The 15,857-nt window shown below is 53.2% G+C and overlaps 7 protein-coding genes and 1 non-coding gene across 8 annotated transcripts in view; 6 read left to right on the top strand and 2 right to left on the bottom strand.

Moving 5' to 3' along the window:
• GUITHDRAFT_107251 (hypothetical protein) overlaps window positions 1-3,314 on the top strand; it is a gene marked incomplete at both ends in the record, with an annotated part of 7,091 nt that extends 3,777 nt beyond the window's left edge. The window contains 15 exons of the mRNA XM_005833819.1: window positions 278-303; window positions 349-401; window positions 575-755; window positions 1,295-1,383; window positions 1,561-1,666; window positions 1,727-1,762; window positions 1,812-2,074; window positions 2,130-2,216; window positions 2,272-2,307; window positions 2,376-2,429; window positions 2,617-2,652; window positions 2,802-2,882; window positions 3,071-3,127; window positions 3,174-3,215; window positions 3,267-3,314. Of these exons, the coding sequence (XP_005833876.1) occupies window positions 278-303; window positions 349-401; window positions 575-755; window positions 1,295-1,383; window positions 1,561-1,666; window positions 1,727-1,762; window positions 1,812-2,074; window positions 2,130-2,216; window positions 2,272-2,307; window positions 2,376-2,429; window positions 2,617-2,652; window positions 2,802-2,882; window positions 3,071-3,127; window positions 3,174-3,215; window positions 3,267-3,314 (1,195 nt within the window). The remainder of the gene's footprint in view (window positions 1-277; window positions 304-348; window positions 402-574; window positions 756-1,294; window positions 1,384-1,560; window positions 1,667-1,726; window positions 1,763-1,811; window positions 2,075-2,129; window positions 2,217-2,271; window positions 2,308-2,375; window positions 2,430-2,616; window positions 2,653-2,801; window positions 2,883-3,070; window positions 3,128-3,173; window positions 3,216-3,266) is intronic.
• A 96-nt stretch (window positions 3,315-3,410) lies between these two features.
• Window positions 3,411-4,370, bottom strand: GUITHDRAFT_152241 (hypothetical protein). Its single transcript, XM_005833818.1, has 4 exons — window positions 4,323-4,370; window positions 3,849-3,931; window positions 3,736-3,802; window positions 3,411-3,548 (listed from the first exon to the last, which is right to left on the bottom strand). The coding sequence occupies exons 1-4, from the start codon at window positions 4,353-4,355 to the stop codon at window positions 3,465-3,467; spliced, it is 267 nt and encodes an 88-aa protein (XP_005833875.1). The 5' UTR covers window positions 4,356-4,370; the 3' UTR covers window positions 3,411-3,464.
• Window positions 4,371-4,763: 393 nt separating this feature from the next.
• Window positions 4,764-6,444, top strand: GUITHDRAFT_152240 (hypothetical protein). The gene is made up of 13 exons (XM_005833817.1): window positions 4,764-4,855; window positions 4,911-4,969; window positions 5,016-5,055; window positions 5,102-5,155; window positions 5,205-5,245; window positions 5,295-5,349; window positions 5,553-5,641; window positions 5,689-5,775; window positions 5,827-5,868; window positions 5,917-5,979; window positions 6,028-6,105; window positions 6,149-6,187; window positions 6,256-6,444. The coding sequence occupies exons 2-13, from the start codon at window positions 4,958-4,960 to the stop codon at window positions 6,286-6,288; spliced, it is 633 nt and encodes a 210-aa protein (XP_005833874.1). The 5' UTR covers window positions 4,764-4,855; window positions 4,911-4,957; the 3' UTR covers window positions 6,289-6,444.
• A 2,437-nt stretch (window positions 6,445-8,881) lies between these two features.
• Window positions 8,882-9,313, top strand: GUITHDRAFT_107248 (hypothetical protein; the record flags this gene model as incomplete). Its single annotated transcript, XM_005833816.1, has 1 exon — window positions 8,882-9,313. The coding sequence occupies one exon, from the start codon at window positions 8,882-8,884 to the stop codon at window positions 9,311-9,313; it is 432 nt and encodes a 143-aa protein (XP_005833873.1).
• A 36-nt stretch (window positions 9,314-9,349) lies between these two features.
• On the bottom strand, window positions 9,350-10,292 carry GUITHDRAFT_152239 (hypothetical protein). Its single transcript, XM_005833815.1, has 4 exons — window positions 9,713-10,292; window positions 9,565-9,659; window positions 9,455-9,520; window positions 9,350-9,405 (listed from the first exon to the last, which is right to left on the bottom strand). The coding sequence occupies exons 1-4, from the start codon at window positions 10,242-10,244 to the stop codon at window positions 9,391-9,393; spliced, it is 708 nt and encodes a 235-aa protein (XP_005833872.1). The 5' UTR covers window positions 10,245-10,292; the 3' UTR covers window positions 9,350-9,390.
• Window positions 10,293-10,843: 551 nt separating this feature from the next.
• On the top strand, window positions 10,844-10,915 carry GUITHDRAFT_t49. The gene has a single exon. It is a non-coding gene; the product is annotated as a tRNA-Pro (tRNA).
• Window positions 10,916-13,354: 2,439 nt separating this feature from the next.
• On the top strand, window positions 13,355-14,096 carry GUITHDRAFT_152238 (hypothetical protein; the record flags this gene model as incomplete). Its single annotated transcript, XM_005833814.1, has 1 exon — window positions 13,355-14,096. A coding segment is annotated over exon 1 (595 nt), but the record flags the coding sequence as incomplete, so codon positions are not given.
• Window positions 14,097-15,090: 994 nt separating this feature from the next.
• GUITHDRAFT_70145 (hypothetical protein) lies at window positions 15,091-15,562 on the top strand (the record flags this gene model as incomplete). The annotated part of the gene is made up of 2 exons (XM_005833813.1): window positions 15,091-15,411; window positions 15,470-15,562. 2 exons carry the CDS (start codon window positions 15,091-15,093, stop codon window positions 15,560-15,562), a joined length of 414 nt encoding a protein of 137 aa, XP_005833870.1.
• Between the last annotated feature and the right edge of the window lie 295 nt (window positions 15,563-15,857).

The following is a 15,857-nucleotide window of genomic DNA, read 5'->3' as shown; positions in this document are numbered from 1 at the left end:
GAGGAGGAGGAGGAGAAGCAAGAGGAGGGTGTGTTGGAAGAAGAATGAAGAAGGGAGGAGGAGGAGTTCTTGGAGCAGGAAATGCCGGACGGAAGCAGAGCGCGTGCAGGAGAAGGAGCAGCCCAGAGAGGGTGAAGAAATGGAGAGGAGACGGAAGAAGGAAAACAAAGAGATTATCTCCCCTCATGATCTTCTCCTCTCAACTCTACCATGACACTCCCTTCCCCCCCTCCCTTCTCTCTCTTCTCCTCCCTTGACTGACTTTCGTCCATGGCAGCGCTCGTGCCCTCTACACCCAAGAGGGTCAAATAATGAGGAGCCGGTGGGGAGAAATTTTCATTGACACAGACGGGGGTTATGACAGTCTTTTCGGCCTTATCCTGCTCTTCCTGAATCAGCTGGTGAGATGGAGAAACTGAATCACCTACCTGGTTCAACCTCCTCCTCCTCCTCCTCCTCCTCCTCCTCTCTCCCTCCCTTCCTCCCTCCCTCTCCCTCCCTCCTTCCCTCTCCCTCTCTCTCCCTCCCTCCCCGTCTCCTTCCCTCCCTTCCCTCTGATCTCTTTCTGTCTCAGGTTCCTGATCTTATCACCACCATCCATGGCATGAGCGAATCGCTCTCAGCCGCCAAGACGATCAAAAGGCTGGTCACCTTTCTCGGCTCCTCCTCCGTCTCCGTCGTCCCCAACACAAGCTCTCAGTCTTCCTCCGGCCTCGCTCGCTCTCGCCCAGGCACCGCCATCCTCCGACAAGATGGTTCCGTCCGACGCTCTCCAAGTCGTTTCGGGGTAAAAGCTCCTCCTTTTCCTGTGCTCTCCCCTCCCCTCTTCCCTCTCCCCTCTCTCCTCTCTCCTCTCTCCTCTCTCCTCTCTCCTCTCTCCTCTCCTGCCCTCCCCTCCCCCAATTCACCTCCTCCGCTCTCCACTCCTCTTCATTGTGTCTCCTCACCCCTCTCCTCAATCTTCTTCCTACGAGTCCTCATTTTACCTCTGACTCATGTCTTCTGTCTCTTGTCTCCTTTCTCCCCTCCACCTCACGTTCTCCCTCCTCCATCTACCCTCCCTCCTGCAACGCTCTCTCATACCTCACCCCCCTCTACCTCGCCTCGTCACCTCACTCCCCTGCTCCTCCTCCTCTTCCCCTCCTCCTCTCCAGCCGGACTATCGCCGGCACCTCCGAAGGATCGCCGACATCCTCAACCTCCCTCCTCTTGGGGTCCACGTCGAAGGGCTCACTAGAGCTCCAGGTCAGCTCCCACAGCTGGGGTAGGAGGGAGGAGGTTGACAGGCGAGCAGGAGTGGAGGAGAGGATCTGGAGGGTGGAGAACGACCTGCAGATGCTATCGGCCGTTGCGAGAGAAGATACTTCACAGCTGGAGAAAGAGGTGAGGAGGAGAGAGCTCGGTGGGAGGGAGGAGGGACGGTGGGAGTTCAGGAAGGGTGAGTGAGAAAGAGGAAGAGAAGGAAAAAGAGAAGAGGAACAGGGAGGAGGAGGAGGAGGAGGAGGAGGAGGAGGAGGAGGAGGAAGGGGGGCCATGTATGAATCATTTCTCCCCTCCAAGGTCCGAGCAGTCAAGGAAGGTATCGAGCAGCTTCGATCGATGGGAGAGGACGTCTTCCAGCAGTACTCGGAACCGTGCGAGGACGAGGACAATGCGGCCGTAGCAGGTCAGGAGGAGGAGGAACAGGAGGAGGAAGTTGGGCCGTTCTTGACTTTAACCCCTTCAGCCTTCCTGTCAAGACTCGAGATGAGTGAAGACTTGGGTGAGATGAGGAGATGTGGAAAGTAGAAGTGAAGGCAGGGGAGGACCAGGACTAGGAGGACGAGGACGAGGACGAGGACGAGGACGAGGCGAGGACGAGGACGAGGACGAGGACGAGGACGAGGACGAGGACGAGGACGAGGCGAGGACGAGGACGAGGACGAGGACGAGGACGAGGACGAGGACGAGGACGAGGACGAGAGAGCGAAAGAATGTATGTGCAACGTTCATCATGTGCATTGCAGGCGTGACGGTGCTGTGCCTCGCATCTCTCACCAACATGTCCCTCTGCCTCTCTCAAGACCTCAACCTTGTAACACCCGCCGGCCGCCACGTCAGCACGAGAAAGGAACCTGAACATACTGCAGGTCCAGCAGAAGGTGAGGGAGGTAGTGATCATGGGAGGAGTTGTCTTTCCGCCGCCGCTCTCCACAGAGAACGAGCTGTTTACTCAGGTAGGCAGCGGCCGGCCGACTCGCTGCTGGTATGCGCTGAGGGAAGTTGCTGCAGAGAGGGATCGAGTTCAACTTCTACTTCGACCCTGACGTGAGGACTTGTGAAACTCCCATCGATGCTGCCCGAGCGCATTGACTCCCATCCTTGTATGCTTGCAGTCAGCGCACAAGGTTGTACACTCTGGTCTACAAGTCACGATGATCGGACTCGAGGTCAGAAGAGGAACTCACTCGACTCGTGCGCTCAGAACATGTTGAGATGGGATGATACCGTGATTGTAGGTTGCAAACAGCCAAGTCTACACCATGGAGGAAATCTTGCAAATTTTGGAAACCGACGTCATGCCCGAGGAGGCAAGACAGAACGAACTTGATCTCCTGTCTTGATCTTCTCGTTCAGATTCTGGATGCATCTCTTATCTTACAGACACTCCTGGTAAGTCTGATTTGCTTCAGACCATCATCCCATCTCCTCTCTTCATCTCTTTTCTTCTTTTCTCCACTCCTTCACCCTGTCCAGTCTTTTCCTCTCCTCTGCTCCTCTCACTAACTTCTGCAATCTCCTGATCTCATCCTCAAAAACAGATCAGTTTCGACATGTCAGCAACTTACTCTTCGGTCGCTTGTTTCTACCTGATTCGCCCTGAGTGCTTCAAGTTTGAGGAGGTCATTCCTCCTCTCCTCCTCTCCTCCTCTCCCTCTCTCGCTCTCCCAAGAACTGCCCTACCCTCCTCCCCCCGCTCCCACCTCCCTCCCCTTCATCCTCCCTCCCTCCTCCCTCCCCTTCATCCTCCCTCCCTCCTCCCTCCCCTTCATCCTCCCTCCCTCCTCCGCATCCCTCACGCTCCTGGCAGGTTTGGGTGTGTGTTGACTGCAACACAGGGAGAGTAGAGAAGGCCTTTCCTTCCGATGTTGTTTTGTGACCGATGACAGATGCAGTGCTGACTTCTAGAGCAGGAGAACGTGAAGATCCGAGTCGCTGTCCAGCTGGATCGGCAGGTGGGGGTGTCGTTCGGCGCAAGTCTGCGGGGTTTGACAGGGCCGTTGCAGGAGTACTTGAGCTTCTTGCGGGATCACCTCAAGAACAAGGAGCTATGATGCAGGAGGCTCGGGACGCTGGAAGGGGCAGGGAGCGGGGAGCGGGGAGCGGGGAGCGGGAAGCGGGGAGGAAAGAAAGACGAAAGGGCAGGAAGAGCTTCAAGGGGTTTGTTAAGACTGAGGCAGTAGAGCTAGGCCCTTTAGTGCATCTCAAAACTTTTGATGGCCATAAGCCGCAGTCAGGGACTTCTTCGCCATGGCCTGTCCCTGCTCTGACATCTGGCTACCAAGAACCTGCGTCATAAGAGTCAGCAAGCTGACACGAGAGGGACCAGGAATCGAAAAGTGAAGAAAAGAAGAGGGAAGGGGGGGGGGGGGGGCAGAGGAGGCAGGCAGTTAGGCAGAGACAGGAGGGAAAGAGAGGGACCGGAGGGACCGGAGGGGAGGAGAGGGAGGGAAAAGAGGAGGGAGCTCCTCTTACGTGATGTCGGATGAATCCCTGGGACGGATCCCTCCTAATCATCGGACGCCATGGCCCGTACACTCCCCTGATGCTGACCGTTAAAACAAGATCTCGACAGTGCTGAGACGAACCTGTTGACAGGATCGAAGTCGAGCGCCGCGGGGTGGAACGACCGGCTCAGAGCTGCTGCCACCATTCCGATGACAGCTAGCAGCTGCGAAAAGTTCGTTCATCGTCGATCGAAATTCACAATTCATCCATCTCGCATGCACTGAGTTTGATCACGTTGTACTTGGTGAGTACAAGAGCGCCAACACAATGTGTCTGCTCCTTGAACTCATCTGATCTGATATCATATCACATCACATCACATCACATCATATCATATCATATCATATCATATCATATCATATCATATCATATTAACTCATCTTATCACTTCCATTCTCGTCCCATTGTTTACTTATCGCCATCGATCGCCATCACTCATGTCCTACATCTTCGCATCATCTCCACATTATCGTCTCTTGACATCTTGTCGCATCTCATCCTCATAGCTCCTCTCCTTCATCTCGCGTTCTCTTCGCTCTGCTTCCTCTACTCACCATGATCGCCGCAACTGCTCGCAACCCGACCATGCCCAAGAGACGGACAAAGGCTATCAGACTACCCCATCAATTTCCCAGCAATGGCAGGGGTTGGGTAGTCATGGTGAACAGGGTACATAAAATTCTTGAAAGAGAGGGTAGGGGTAGTCATGAACTGCATGCCATGGCAGGGAGGGGGGCGAGGCGGGAGGGCAGGGAGGAGGAAGAGGGTGAGGGATGGGAGACAAGCAGAGGCAGCTGCTGTTGAGGGGCATACAAGAGCTGTAAGCATGTTCGCTGCATGGCTTCAACACTTTGAGAGGAACGATATTCTTAGAATGCTGCAGAGAGGATTGCAGCGGTGAGAAGCAGATAGCAGAGCTTCAGCGCGCTCTACGTAATGTTCTTGATCAAGTGACATGATGGCTTTAAGACCATGCGTTGAAGCAACAAGACGAGAAACTGATTTCGCTGCCGACAGGCTGGTCCATGCCGTGTTGAGTTTCGCCTCTTAAACCATCGTCCCTGGAGAGCGTTGAACCGGGTCGGAGGTGTGAAACACTCAAATCACAAAGAAATCACTTGTCAGGCTGATCATTGTGTCAGTTGAAGGAAACTGCATCTCAACACATCCAAGAATCCGTGAGTGCAACATGAACAATCAGGTAGCGAGTGAACCCCCTTGTGAACCTGAGATCTCAAGTCTTGCAGCAGATGAACTCTGGGATGCAGCCTGGATATCCCATGGGAGGTCTGCTGTGACGCGCAGGAAGGCTGTTGTTGACGTTGAAGCGCAGGCATGAATCCCCACCAGCTGCATCCCAACTACGCAAACATGCACGGGGCTCCTGGTTCGAAGAGACTGCGCATGTCGATGCAAGCCCATTGATGCGTTTACAGCAGATCCTCGAAATGCTCCGCAGTATCCCCTAAGACAGCAGGTTGTACATGCTTTCTGTCAATGCCGTGGATCTAAAGTGGTCCTCCCAGCAGTACCCCATGGAGTCACACTCCCCGGGCGCAGCTCCCAACGATTTTCAACAAGGTAGACCCCGCAGCTCTTTCCGAACGTGCTATTCTCTCCCTCACCTGCTTACTCTCTCACCCGCCCTTCCTACTTCACTCACTCACTCACGCACTCAGACACTCACTCACTCACTCTATCACTCACTCACTCACTCACTCACTCACTTGCTATCTCCCTCTCGCTTCTCGCTTCTGTTTCCCTCCATGATCTTTTCCCACAAGGGGACTACGGGATGGACAGGGGGTCGGGAGGAGGACTCTTCGATTTCTTGCCTGGAGTGGCAAGCCTCGTCGAGGATCTCGACAAGAGGGTATGAGGACGAGGAAGGAAGCGAGGCGCTGAATATCAGTACGACAGGTCCTAGTCACCCTTCGTGATGGACGCCATTTTGTCGGCTTCATGAGATCGTTCGACCAGTACGGCAATGTCGTGCTTGAGGATGCGGTGAGATGATATCAGCGGCATCCGGACTTCGATGCTAACCGTCCTGCACAGTTTGAACGCCACGTCGTGGGGAATTCTTTTGCAGATGAAAGGGTATTCATTGCCTTTTGAAGTTCCAAATTGTTCATTCTTGGCGAGCAGATGGGATTGTACGTCATTCGTGGAGAAAATCTTGTTCTGTTAGCAGAACTTGACATGCATAAGGTGCTTCAATCACTGAGATTGTTAGAGAGAATGATACACGAACAACAGGAGCAGAACCAACCCAAATTGAGGGAAGTTCCCCTCCAAACCATCATGGCACAGAAGGCTGCTCTCAAACATGAGAAGGTTCACCACGGCATACCGCGACTCCTTTCTGAAATTCCCGTAGGCTGAAGATGAGCTGTTGAGAAAGAAGCTCTCTGCCCAGGTATGAGATTTGATGATGAAGCTCTTTCACCATGCAGGTGTGGATCTTTTTTCTCACTTGACGTGCAGGCCTTGGGTCTTGGTTTCGAAGATTGCCTGTGAGCAACAAGCACCTTGCTGCTCGCCTGACTCGACAGTGTGCTGAAGCGACGTCGGACTCGTTGACCTTGACTAGTGTGATTGGTATGGGATAACGAGAGAACAGTGCGAATGCGATTGTGGAACATCTTGCTCGCATTCAAGAAAGAAAACTATTAGAAAAACAAGTGCTCCTTCACACAACACTAAAGTACACCCTCATCCTGACATCACCGCCGCTGACTCGGCAGGGCAAACCCTGTGCATGGCTCATCGTAAGGAAGAGGAAACAAGATCTCATAGGGAAGGAGTCCAAAGAAGATGGCAGTCACCTGTCTGTGATGGTCCCATGCTCGTCGTAGAGGAAGCAATCCAGGGAATCATCACAGCTCGAGTAGATGCCAAGAGACGGGTCGAACCCCTCAGCTTCTCCTCTCAACAAGAACAGGATCTGTCAAGTCTTGTCATGATTGATGGACCGGAGGCATATGATATCATGTGATCACTGGGAAATGGAAAATTGGCATGTGCTCCCTCTGCTGCAACAACCTAGATACTACGCTGCGTCGTTCAACAAAGTTTCTCCCCACTCTTACAGCACACGATCAGAATCTAACGCACGGCATGCATTCTGAATGAATCATCTTGACAGCATGGATCGTCGGTGCGGGGGCGATAGCTCATGCGCATGATCCCTCACCTCTGTCCTCCTGCCATCTTCCAGCCGCTTCAGGTCTTGGAACATCATTGCGGACCAGCAACTGGAATAGCACACCGTTGCGAAAGCGTTACAGCCCAGACGCCGACCCGGGCCCGCCCCGGACACTGGGAAGTTGAAACAGTGCCGCACCGTGGCACTGCACTTCCGAGCGGCTTCAGCGCCTTCGGAGTCGGAGGACTCACGGTGACCGACGTCACTGGGGAACTAACTTGGAAGTTTATTGTACTGCTACTGGCAATCCGCCTTCATCCAGAAGAGACGCAAGCATCTTGGCGAAGGAATCAACGTCTTCTAAGGGCCAGAAGTGTCCCTGGTAGAATGAACAGTGAGAGTTCAGATTTTGGCGAGTCAGGTTTACCTGTTCGAAGGGGACGAACTTCAAACAACCGAGGTTTCGACGGAGCCAAGCCACATCTGACCTTGATAGCAACTCATGTCTTGTCGAGTACAGCATCCATCCTGCTGGTCACCCGTTGTTGTCAGCAGTGATGTACTGTTCTAAAATTGCGAGTACATGAAACATCCTTCGATACTTTAGCTAGGTCATACTGTCCGACGTGAGGCTCGTTAAATGGGAAGATATCGATAGGAAAGTATGCTGTTGCAGTTGAGATCTCAGATCGATTTCGTGAAAAAAACATGGCTTGTCTCACCGTAGATCGAAGCTTCGATCTCTGGATCTATTGGTAGAAGAACAACGTTGTCCACCCTTCTGAACCCTTCACAATACTTTCGAAAGCTCTCGGCATTCATCCTGCAATGGAATTCATCATAACAGGTTACAACATGGCAGTTCAGTCACGTGCTGTATGGCTTCCTTGCCCGCAGATACCTTGAAGACCGAAACGGAATCCATCAGGAGAAGTATGCAGTATGGAGAAGCTATCACTTGGAGGCTTCTTCTTCACTTGCCCACCCGTTCCTCCTCTTGACGGTCCTTCTCAACTGGAGTGCAGTGGTCACAACTGAGCGTTCGCCTGCGTTGGGATACGACAACACAAGGCAGCGAGTGAGGGGATGGCAGTACCAATGGGTGGATCTGACTAGCGCGTTGCCCCAGGAGACTTTGCACTGTCCTCCACGTGATTCGAACAAGGGGGTGGAACATGGGAGGGTCGACTATGACGAGCTTTTGGAAGAGGTCCGGCCGACGGCCTGCCGCACAACACAAGATGGCTCCTCCGAAGGAGTGACCAAACCCTATCAGCGGCGTTGAGCTGATCTTGTTCCATTCTTGCACGCTCTCGACCAGGTGGTCTGTCATGCTGCGCCAATCTTTCTGTCCTCTCATCTTGTGATGCACGTCGATACCTCGGACCTCACAGCCCATCTGCTCCTTACAGCTTCAGCACCAGATAAGGCCGAATCGTGGAATGTGCGAGTGAGAAATGGAAGGGTAGAAACTCGAACTGCGCAGTGAGCAGGTGTATTGGGGCCAAGAAAACAAGGATGATATGGAGGAAGTTGAATAGGATCGGGCGACAACCCGACACGAGGAATAAGAAGATGATGAGAAGATCAGACAAGAGATGAGATCAATTGAGATAAAGATCAGATCAGATCAGATCAGATCAGATCAGATCAGATCAGATCAGATCAGATTAGATTAGATCAGATCAGATCAGATCAGATCAGATCAGATCGAACAAGGCACAAGGCACATCTTCAAGGTTTCATGCTTCAAACCTGATTCAGCTTGGCTGCTAGAGGAGAGTAACTGGAGGACGTGAAGCCATTGGCACTCAGCAGCGCCACCCGCACCCTGGCCATTTCGATCCTCCTGAGGCGCACTCGGAACAATCCCAGAACGAACCCCGTCGAGCCCTTCCACCTCCTGCCGCCATGTTGCGTGAGGAGGTGGAGGAGGTAGGGAGAGAAGCTTCAACTGAACACGCAATGGACATGCTTGAAGACGTTGAGAGGCGAAACCCGTGGTCTACAGCGCAGGAACTACTGGAGATGGTAGACAACGGGGACCTGAAGCTACCATACGAGACCGTGTCAAACTTCCGACGACTAATCAAGCTGCATGAACGTAGTATCGACCATGAGAGAATTCTTGAGATGACAAACCAGGGACTGCAGCTTGAAAGGTGCGGAAGATCATGCTTTGACTTCATGGTTCGCATGATCGTGACTTTGAAATCTAATTCGGCACTTTGCAGGGACATATTTCTTGCGAAAATGAGGGAAATCGATGGAATATGTGCAATGGGGCTTCACTCTGACATCGAAACAGTGGGTCTTGAGTCTCATGTGCTTATGAATGCTCAGGAGGTGCTACATAGTGAGAACAGTACATTTGTTGTCAAGCAAGGCTTCGTGTAGAGAATGGAGAGACAAAAGATTTATAAAGATGAAAGAAAAATTGAAAGAATATACGTTGGTCGGGACGGGAGAGAAGGTCAGTTTCTCGGCTTCTACTAGAATGTCAGGTTCTGTGTTGGTCAGAACGTCAAATCCAAGAACCTTGATGGCTTCGATTTCCTGCTTTGTCTTCGACTCCAGCAGCTTAAGAGCATACTGTGACGCCGCCTGTACATCATGAGCAAGTTCACTTGGCTCTAGAAATTCGTTACATATTTTGCATCCTTGGAGCTCCGGCCAGTCCCCCAGCCAAGAGGGTGGCCATTTAAGGACAGATGAACCGTGAACTTTGGTGCATGTTCGACGCCTGCCAAGGGAATGAGTACCTCAAGACTTCGCACAAAATTCGAATAAGATTGCCTTCTTTGACGACTTTGTAACATGGTTCAAGTCCTAGCTGCTTCGAGAAGTTCATGACGGAAGATATCGGATCCATGGTAAGAATTGTAGACGTTTCCATCTTTGCAAATTTGGTTTTATATAGCCTCTCGATGACCATTTGTGCGCATTGATAACCCTGGTCTACAAAAACTGCTCCGATGACTGCCTCGACCGTATCTGCAAGAATCTTGACATTGCCCCTTCCCCCGTAACCTTCTTCCTGGAAACTCATGAAAAGGAGCTTATCATAACCCTGCTCCAGTGCTATCTCCGCAAGTGCAGCAGTTGAAACTAAGTTTTGACGCGCTAATGTTAGTTCTCCTTCGTTCAAACCCTTGCGTTCCTCGTAAAGCTTCTCTGCCACTACACATCCTAACACTGCGTCGCCCAAAAATTCCAGACGCTGGTTGCTCTCCAAACGGCTCGCTGTGATTGAGGGATGCAGCAGTGCTTGCCTAAGAATGGTAATGTCCTTGAATTTGACACCAAGAGCTTGTTGCAAAGACGTCATTTGACCGTCGGGTCCATGTTTACCAGCGTCTGGCTCGACTCTGCCATGTTTCTGCCTTCTCCATTTAGGCGCTGCATCCAAAGTGAAGTGTCTGTTCGGTTTCACGCATGACTGGACCATGCCGTAATCTCTATTCAGAAAGTAGACTGTTGTGAGCTGATGCACAAATCCGAGAGTTCTGTAGCCATTCATTTGACGGCCAAGCATTTTCAGAAGAAGCGTACTTAACGCAGGGTGTCACGAAGCAGTAACAAGTGTCCGGTACGGACCAGGGCGAAGTGAAATCGTGACCCAACACTGGAGAAGGAGGAAAGGGGGAAGAGGAGGGAGGATGAGTGTGGAGGAGAGGAGAAGGAGAGGTAGCTGTCACAAACCAGCAAGATGTCAACAGTAGCGGCGAGAGCAGGCACGGGACTTCATGTAACCACAATGAAACGGCCCCTGAAAAATCATTGGAGGGGGTGGGGGTCATCAGCTCACCCACCGTTTTCCTGCAAATGGTAGCTAAAAGATCCGGTAAAAGTATCAGGGCAGTCCAGGAGTGGGTAGGGTATAACTATACTATATAATCGCTCTGGAGCCACAAATAAGGTATTATTGGGGATTTGGTCTAGCGGTATGATTCTCGCTTTGGGTGCGAGAGGTCCCGGGTTCGATCCCCGGAATCCCCCTGAGAAGCGACCCCATCCTTTTTGTTGCTGACGTAAGGTTGGGACGAGCTAGGAACCGTCCATGTCGCTCCAGCAGCTGCCTCCCACTCCCATCCCTGTCGCTCATGCTCAGCCTCTTGCTTCCTCCTTGTTGCAGTCTTCACATTTTTGCTGATCCTGCATCCCATTTGATCACAGATGTCCCAACTAAACGACCCGGCTCGACAGCCCTTATCTCCTAGTCGAGTCGTCGGTAGTGATTCGTTGAAGCCAGGCCGCTGGTTCAACTTGAACTCGAGAGGAGACGTTGTTGCACTGGGCCTTGAACCTTCTCCCCGAGGTTCCAGTGGGTTCTTCATCCTCAAGGATCATCCCAGTTGTCGCTTCTTTGCTCGAACGCTCCCTTCCGTTCATGGGCCTGAACGAGGCGATCAGATACTGTGGGAAACGGACCTGGAGGTGGCGGCAGAGGATGTAGAGCTGGTGATAGGGGAGATGCTCAAACGCGAGCAAGCCATCCATATCAACACTGGAGTGCACGGTCGACTCGATGGGACTCTAGAGAGCGCTGTGGCTGATTCGATTGACTTCTTCGTGGAAGATTTCAGCCTGATACAGAAGCTTGAGAAGAGCTCGCAAGTGTCCATCCACTGTGTGACTGCGCAGGCCAGACCTTTTGCTCCCCCCAAGGCCAACATGATCATCAATGCATGGTGTCACAGCCATGCGTACGACTTTGTTGGAAAGATGGATCCGACCACCGGGGAGGTACCGAAGGACAAGAACGTGGAGTACCTGTGCAACATGCTTCCGAGGAAGATGCGAAAAATCATCATGGAGGAGACGCAGGAGTACAGCAAGCAAGATGCCTCGGAAAGCTACCTGGAGAACTATTGCTCTGACACGAACCCCGACGTCAGTGGCTCGATTGAAAAGGTACCCTGCAGCCCAGTGGTGCAGCGATTCTTAGAGGATCGCCGCAAGCATGTGTTGCTGGTGCAAGGCCAGGCTGGTGCTGGAAAGTCTACCATTGGCAAAAAATGGGCGATCGAGATCGGAGACAACTGGGAGGTCGGAAAGCTATACCCCATCTTCATATACCTTCCAACTTTTGTTAGCATCGAAATGTATTTGCAGAAAGCTATAGGACAAGAGTTGAGTGTTGAGGACAGGGAAAGATTCGTTCACAATAAGGCCTTCTTTGTTGTGTTGGATGGCTATGATGAGATGGGTATCAAGAAAAATGTTGTTGAAAAAATCTCCCGTGAACTACATGGGTGTAGGAGTCTCAAAGCCTTGATCACTTGTCGCAGTGACTACCTGAGGAGCGACGGAACCTCTCATAGGCTTTTTCGGTTGCCAGAGACTGCGAAAGACAGCTTACAAGTCATTTGGCTGTGTCCCTTGGATCTTTCAGATAAGGAGCATGTGAGCCGGTACGTCGATTATCACTTGTCAACAATTCAGGATGAAGGCGGATGGACGAAAGAGCAATACGAAGAAGCACTGGAAACTATTCCTGTTCTCAATCGCATGGTAAAGACTCCATTTTGCCTCAAGGTGACCCTTGAAATGCTCCCGAGACTGCACAGACCCGACGATTCTGACTTTCGGATAACGCGGCATGACATTTACAACGAATACGTCCACGAACGCTTTGAGCTGGAATGGCGCAAACTTGTCAGAACGCCGAATCTAGAGATGAAAAGGAACGGAGTCGGCATCAATGATGAGAACTGCATTGAATGGTACTGTACTGCCGCTCGTGCTTTGTGCATAAGAATGCATCAGCTTCACTCAGACAAACTCTGCCTGAGACCCAACGATGATTTTTTTGCCGGGGCCCCCTTTCACATTCCCACCAACAGAACTGGGAGCCTGGAAGGCGAATTGGGTTACTGGCTGCTGAGAGGTTGTCTTACCTGCCTGAAACGGCAACTTTCAAATGAAACTCTGTCGGAGTCCTTGGAGATAACCTTTGTGGACGAGACATTCAGAACTTTCTTTCTCGTGGACTCCATACTTGCGAACTTGAAGGTCGAAGGCTCAGTGCCGATAGGTTTGAGCCTCCGCAACCTGAGGGAGGAGCCGGAGATCATCGCGGAGCTGGCAGAGCTTGTGAGGGGCAATCCCGACTACCAAGACAGGTTGTTCAGCCTCATACACGTTTCGAGAGCTCCAGAGATAGCGCCGGATGTCGTCGCAGCATCGGCGAACGCAGCCTCCGTCCTTGTTGCAGCTGGTGTGTCATTCTCTGGGCTCGACCTTCATGGCGTCCGGATACCAGGAGCAGTGCTGCGGGACGGAATCTTTCACAAGACCAACTTTGCGGGAGCGGATCTTTCGGGCGCGATCCTCACTTCAGGGTATTTTGAAGAGGCATGTTTCGATGGAGTAGCAGGTGAAGGAGCACAAAACCTTGTGGGGGAGAACGGAAGCTTGTTGTCCTCCGGCTCGGGTGAGAATGGAGAGAGTTTTGAGGTTGGTCAGGAGGAAGCTATCTCCATCGATTCGCTCATCGCAGAGATGGAGAACTTGTCTTTGGGCGAAGACGAAGCGAGCTGTAAGATGGAAATCGATGTTGGAGATCGAATCGAAAGATTGGTAGGACGCAAGGACCCTGTGTCCGAGTTGAGGTGGAGGCAGGATGGAAAGATGCTCGCATGCCTGTCCCTGAACAACACTGTCCGGGTGTGGGAGGTAGAGACAGGAGAATGCCGTCAGGTCATTGCGTTCACGGCTGAGGAGGGATGGATCAGAAGTTTGGCCTGGAGGCCTGACGGCAAGAAGGCTCTGGCATGTGTGGACGGGGAGGGATCAGTCATGCTCAGAGATGTGGGGACTAAAAGTCTCTTTGTGGAGCTGATGGGACATGACGATTTGGTCGAGGAAGTGAGCTGGAGGCCTGACGGGACGATGCTGGCCTCTGGGTCCCACGACGAGACAGTGCGGGTCTGGGAGGTAGCGACTGGGTCTTGCTGCCAGGTGCTCGCTGGACATTCGAAGTGCGTCGAGAGCGTGAGCTGGGGGCCTGACGGGAACATGCTAGCCTCTGGGTCCTACGACGAGACAGTGCGAATCTGGGAGGTAGCGACTGGGTCTTGCTGTCAGGTGCTCGTAGGGCACGAGGGCTGTGTCGAGACCTTGAGCTGGAGGCCTGACGGGAAGATGCTAGCCACCGGAGCATGGGATAGGACAGCACGTGTATGGGAGGTAGCGACTGGGTCTTGCTGTCAAGTGCTCAGGGGTCATGAAGGCTGGGTAGAGAGCGTGAGCTGGAGGCCGGACGGGAAGTTGCTAGCGACAGGTTCATACGACGAGACAGTGCGAGTATGGGAGGTGGAGACTGAGACTGGAAGGTGCTGTCAGGTACTCAGAGGGCTAGATGGAGGCGTGAAGAGCGTGAGCTGGGGGCCGGATGGGGAGCAGCTTGCCTCAGGTTCAACAGATGGATCGGTGAAGGTTTGGTACCTTTCCAAGCGTCATGGTTGCTACCTTCTAAAACGCCGACTTTCTTCAAAGTAAAGGGTACTTACCCGGGCAGTCACCTTCACTGATAGATAGTGGTCCACCACGGTACCGCCGCTGACCAGGCTCTCTGACTCGTGAGTTATATGTGTCAGTCGTTTACTCCCCATCCCAGTCAAGGCGGCCCTGCACTGCCGCTGCGTGCGGCCCGGCCAATCGACTGAACTTTGACGTCACTTCAGAACAAAACTTGAAAGTGCATTGCCGCCCGGCCGGGCGGCCCGGCCGGGCCGGGGTCGCCACCAATGTGCACTGCCGCATGTCGGAGTCCCCCACTTATAAGAAGAATGCACACCTTCCCTCCCTGCCCGGCTTCCCCTCCCTGCCCGGCTTCCCCTCCCCGCCTCCTCCGCATCCAACTCCTCCCCTCCCCTTCCACCCTTCTCAACATGGAACTTCCTGCCCTTCTCTCCTCCACATCCCTCCTCAACCCCCCCTCGTTCGCTGCTCCTCGTCCTCCATTCCTCACCTCCCCTCCCCTCCCCTCCCAAAGTGGAAACAAGCATGCCAGCCTGTTCTTACCGTCAGTAGAGCTGCTTTGACTCGATGCTGCAGGTGAGGCACATGCGAAGATCCTTCCTGGTCACAGCAGGTAAGCCGCACCACATGAGCACCAGAGGTTTACCTGACTAGCTACAGCCTTGTGGTTTCAGTGCACAACTGCAAGCATGGGCTCAGCTCCACGACTCTTCTCGTCTGCATGGTCTGCCTACAGCTCTGCTCTGCGCTCCCATCCCCTCACTACCAATATCGTGACGAGCGGCTGCATCACAGTTGCCTCAGACACCATCGCACAGACTGTGAGCAAGGGCGACGAGTGCCGGCCGTTCCCGCACTACATCGACCCGAAGAGGACCCTCACCATGCTGGGCTGGGGAACAGCAGTATCGGGGTTCGGGATGTTCCACTGGTTCAAGTTCCTTGAGCGGCTGATCCCTTCGGAGAACATCACTCCAGGCAAGATCGCAGCTAAGGTGCTCATTAACCAGGTTTGCTTCCTCTCCCTCCCTCTCCCTCCCTCCTCACCCGCTCCTCCTCCCCCAACAGATCGGTCTGGCTCCAACCTTGAACGGAGGCTTCTTCGGCGTGTCGACGGCCAGGCATCACGACCTCGGGACAGCGGAGGGACGGGGAAGGTGAAGGAGCAGGAGCAGGAGCTGCTGGGGTGTGATGGAGCAGCAGGTGGCTGCGGGAATGGAAGGAGAAGATACCCTCTCCCTCTCCCTCTCGTCATTCAGTCCACCAGCTTCTGGTGAACTTCTACGTGGTGAGATCCCCTGGCGCTTGCTCACTTGCTCCACGGCGTGCAGGTTCCCCCGCATGCTCGAGTTGTCTTCGCCAACATGGCCTTCTTCTCCTGGACCATTTGGCTCTCGATTGTCGGGTACCGCAGGCCGAAACTTGAGATTGCTGTCAACCCCAGCCTGGCCAGTGC

This window comes from Guillardia theta (genome assembly GCF_000315625.1).
Source record: "Guillardia theta CCMP2712 unplaced genomic scaffold GUITHscaffold_28, whole genome shotgun sequence".
Classification (NCBI taxonomy): domain Eukaryota; class Cryptophyceae; order Pyrenomonadales; family Geminigeraceae; genus Guillardia; species Guillardia theta.
This window is presented reverse-complemented; position numbering and strand designations above follow the sequence as displayed.

What these genes read in the sequence shown, in the direction of transcription:
- GUITHDRAFT_152241 (XM_005833818.1), bottom strand. Translation starts at nt 4,355, where the DNA reads ATGGTCGGGTTGCGAGCAGTTGCGGCGATCATG. An exon ending in GAGCAGTTGCGGCGATCATG is followed by an intron (nt 3,932 to 4,322) that starts GTGAGTAGAGGA and finishes AACTTTTCGCAG; the next exon opens with CTGCTAGCTGTCATCGGAAT. An exon ending in AGGGATTCATCCGACATCAC is followed by an intron (nt 3,549 to 3,735) that starts GTAAGAGGAGCT and finishes CTTATGACGCAG; the next exon opens with GTTCTTGGTAGCCAGATGTC.
- GUITHDRAFT_152239 (XM_005833815.1), bottom strand. Translation starts at nt 10,244, where the DNA reads ATGACGTCTTTGCAACAAGCTCTTGGTGTCAAATTCAAGGACATTACC. An exon ending in TTACAAAGTCGTCAAAGAAG is followed by an intron (nt 9,660 to 9,712) that starts GCAATCTTATTC and finishes TTCCCTTGGCAG; the next exon opens with GCGTCGAACATGCACCAAAG. An exon ending in GCTCCAAGGATGCAAAATAT is followed by an intron (nt 9,521 to 9,564) that starts GTAACGAATTTC and finishes CATGATGTACAG; the next exon opens with GCGGCGTCACAGTATGCTCT.
- GUITHDRAFT_152240 (XM_005833817.1), top strand. An exon ending in AAACATGCACGGGGCTCCTG is followed by an intron (nt 5,156 to 5,204) that starts GTTCGAAGAGAC and finishes ATGCGTTTACAG; the next exon opens with CAGATCCTCGAAATGCTCCG. An exon ending in GAAAGAAGCTCTCTGCCCAG is followed by an intron (nt 6,188 to 6,255) that starts GTATGAGATTTG and finishes CTTGACGTGCAG; the next exon opens with GCCTTGGGTCTTGGTTTCGA.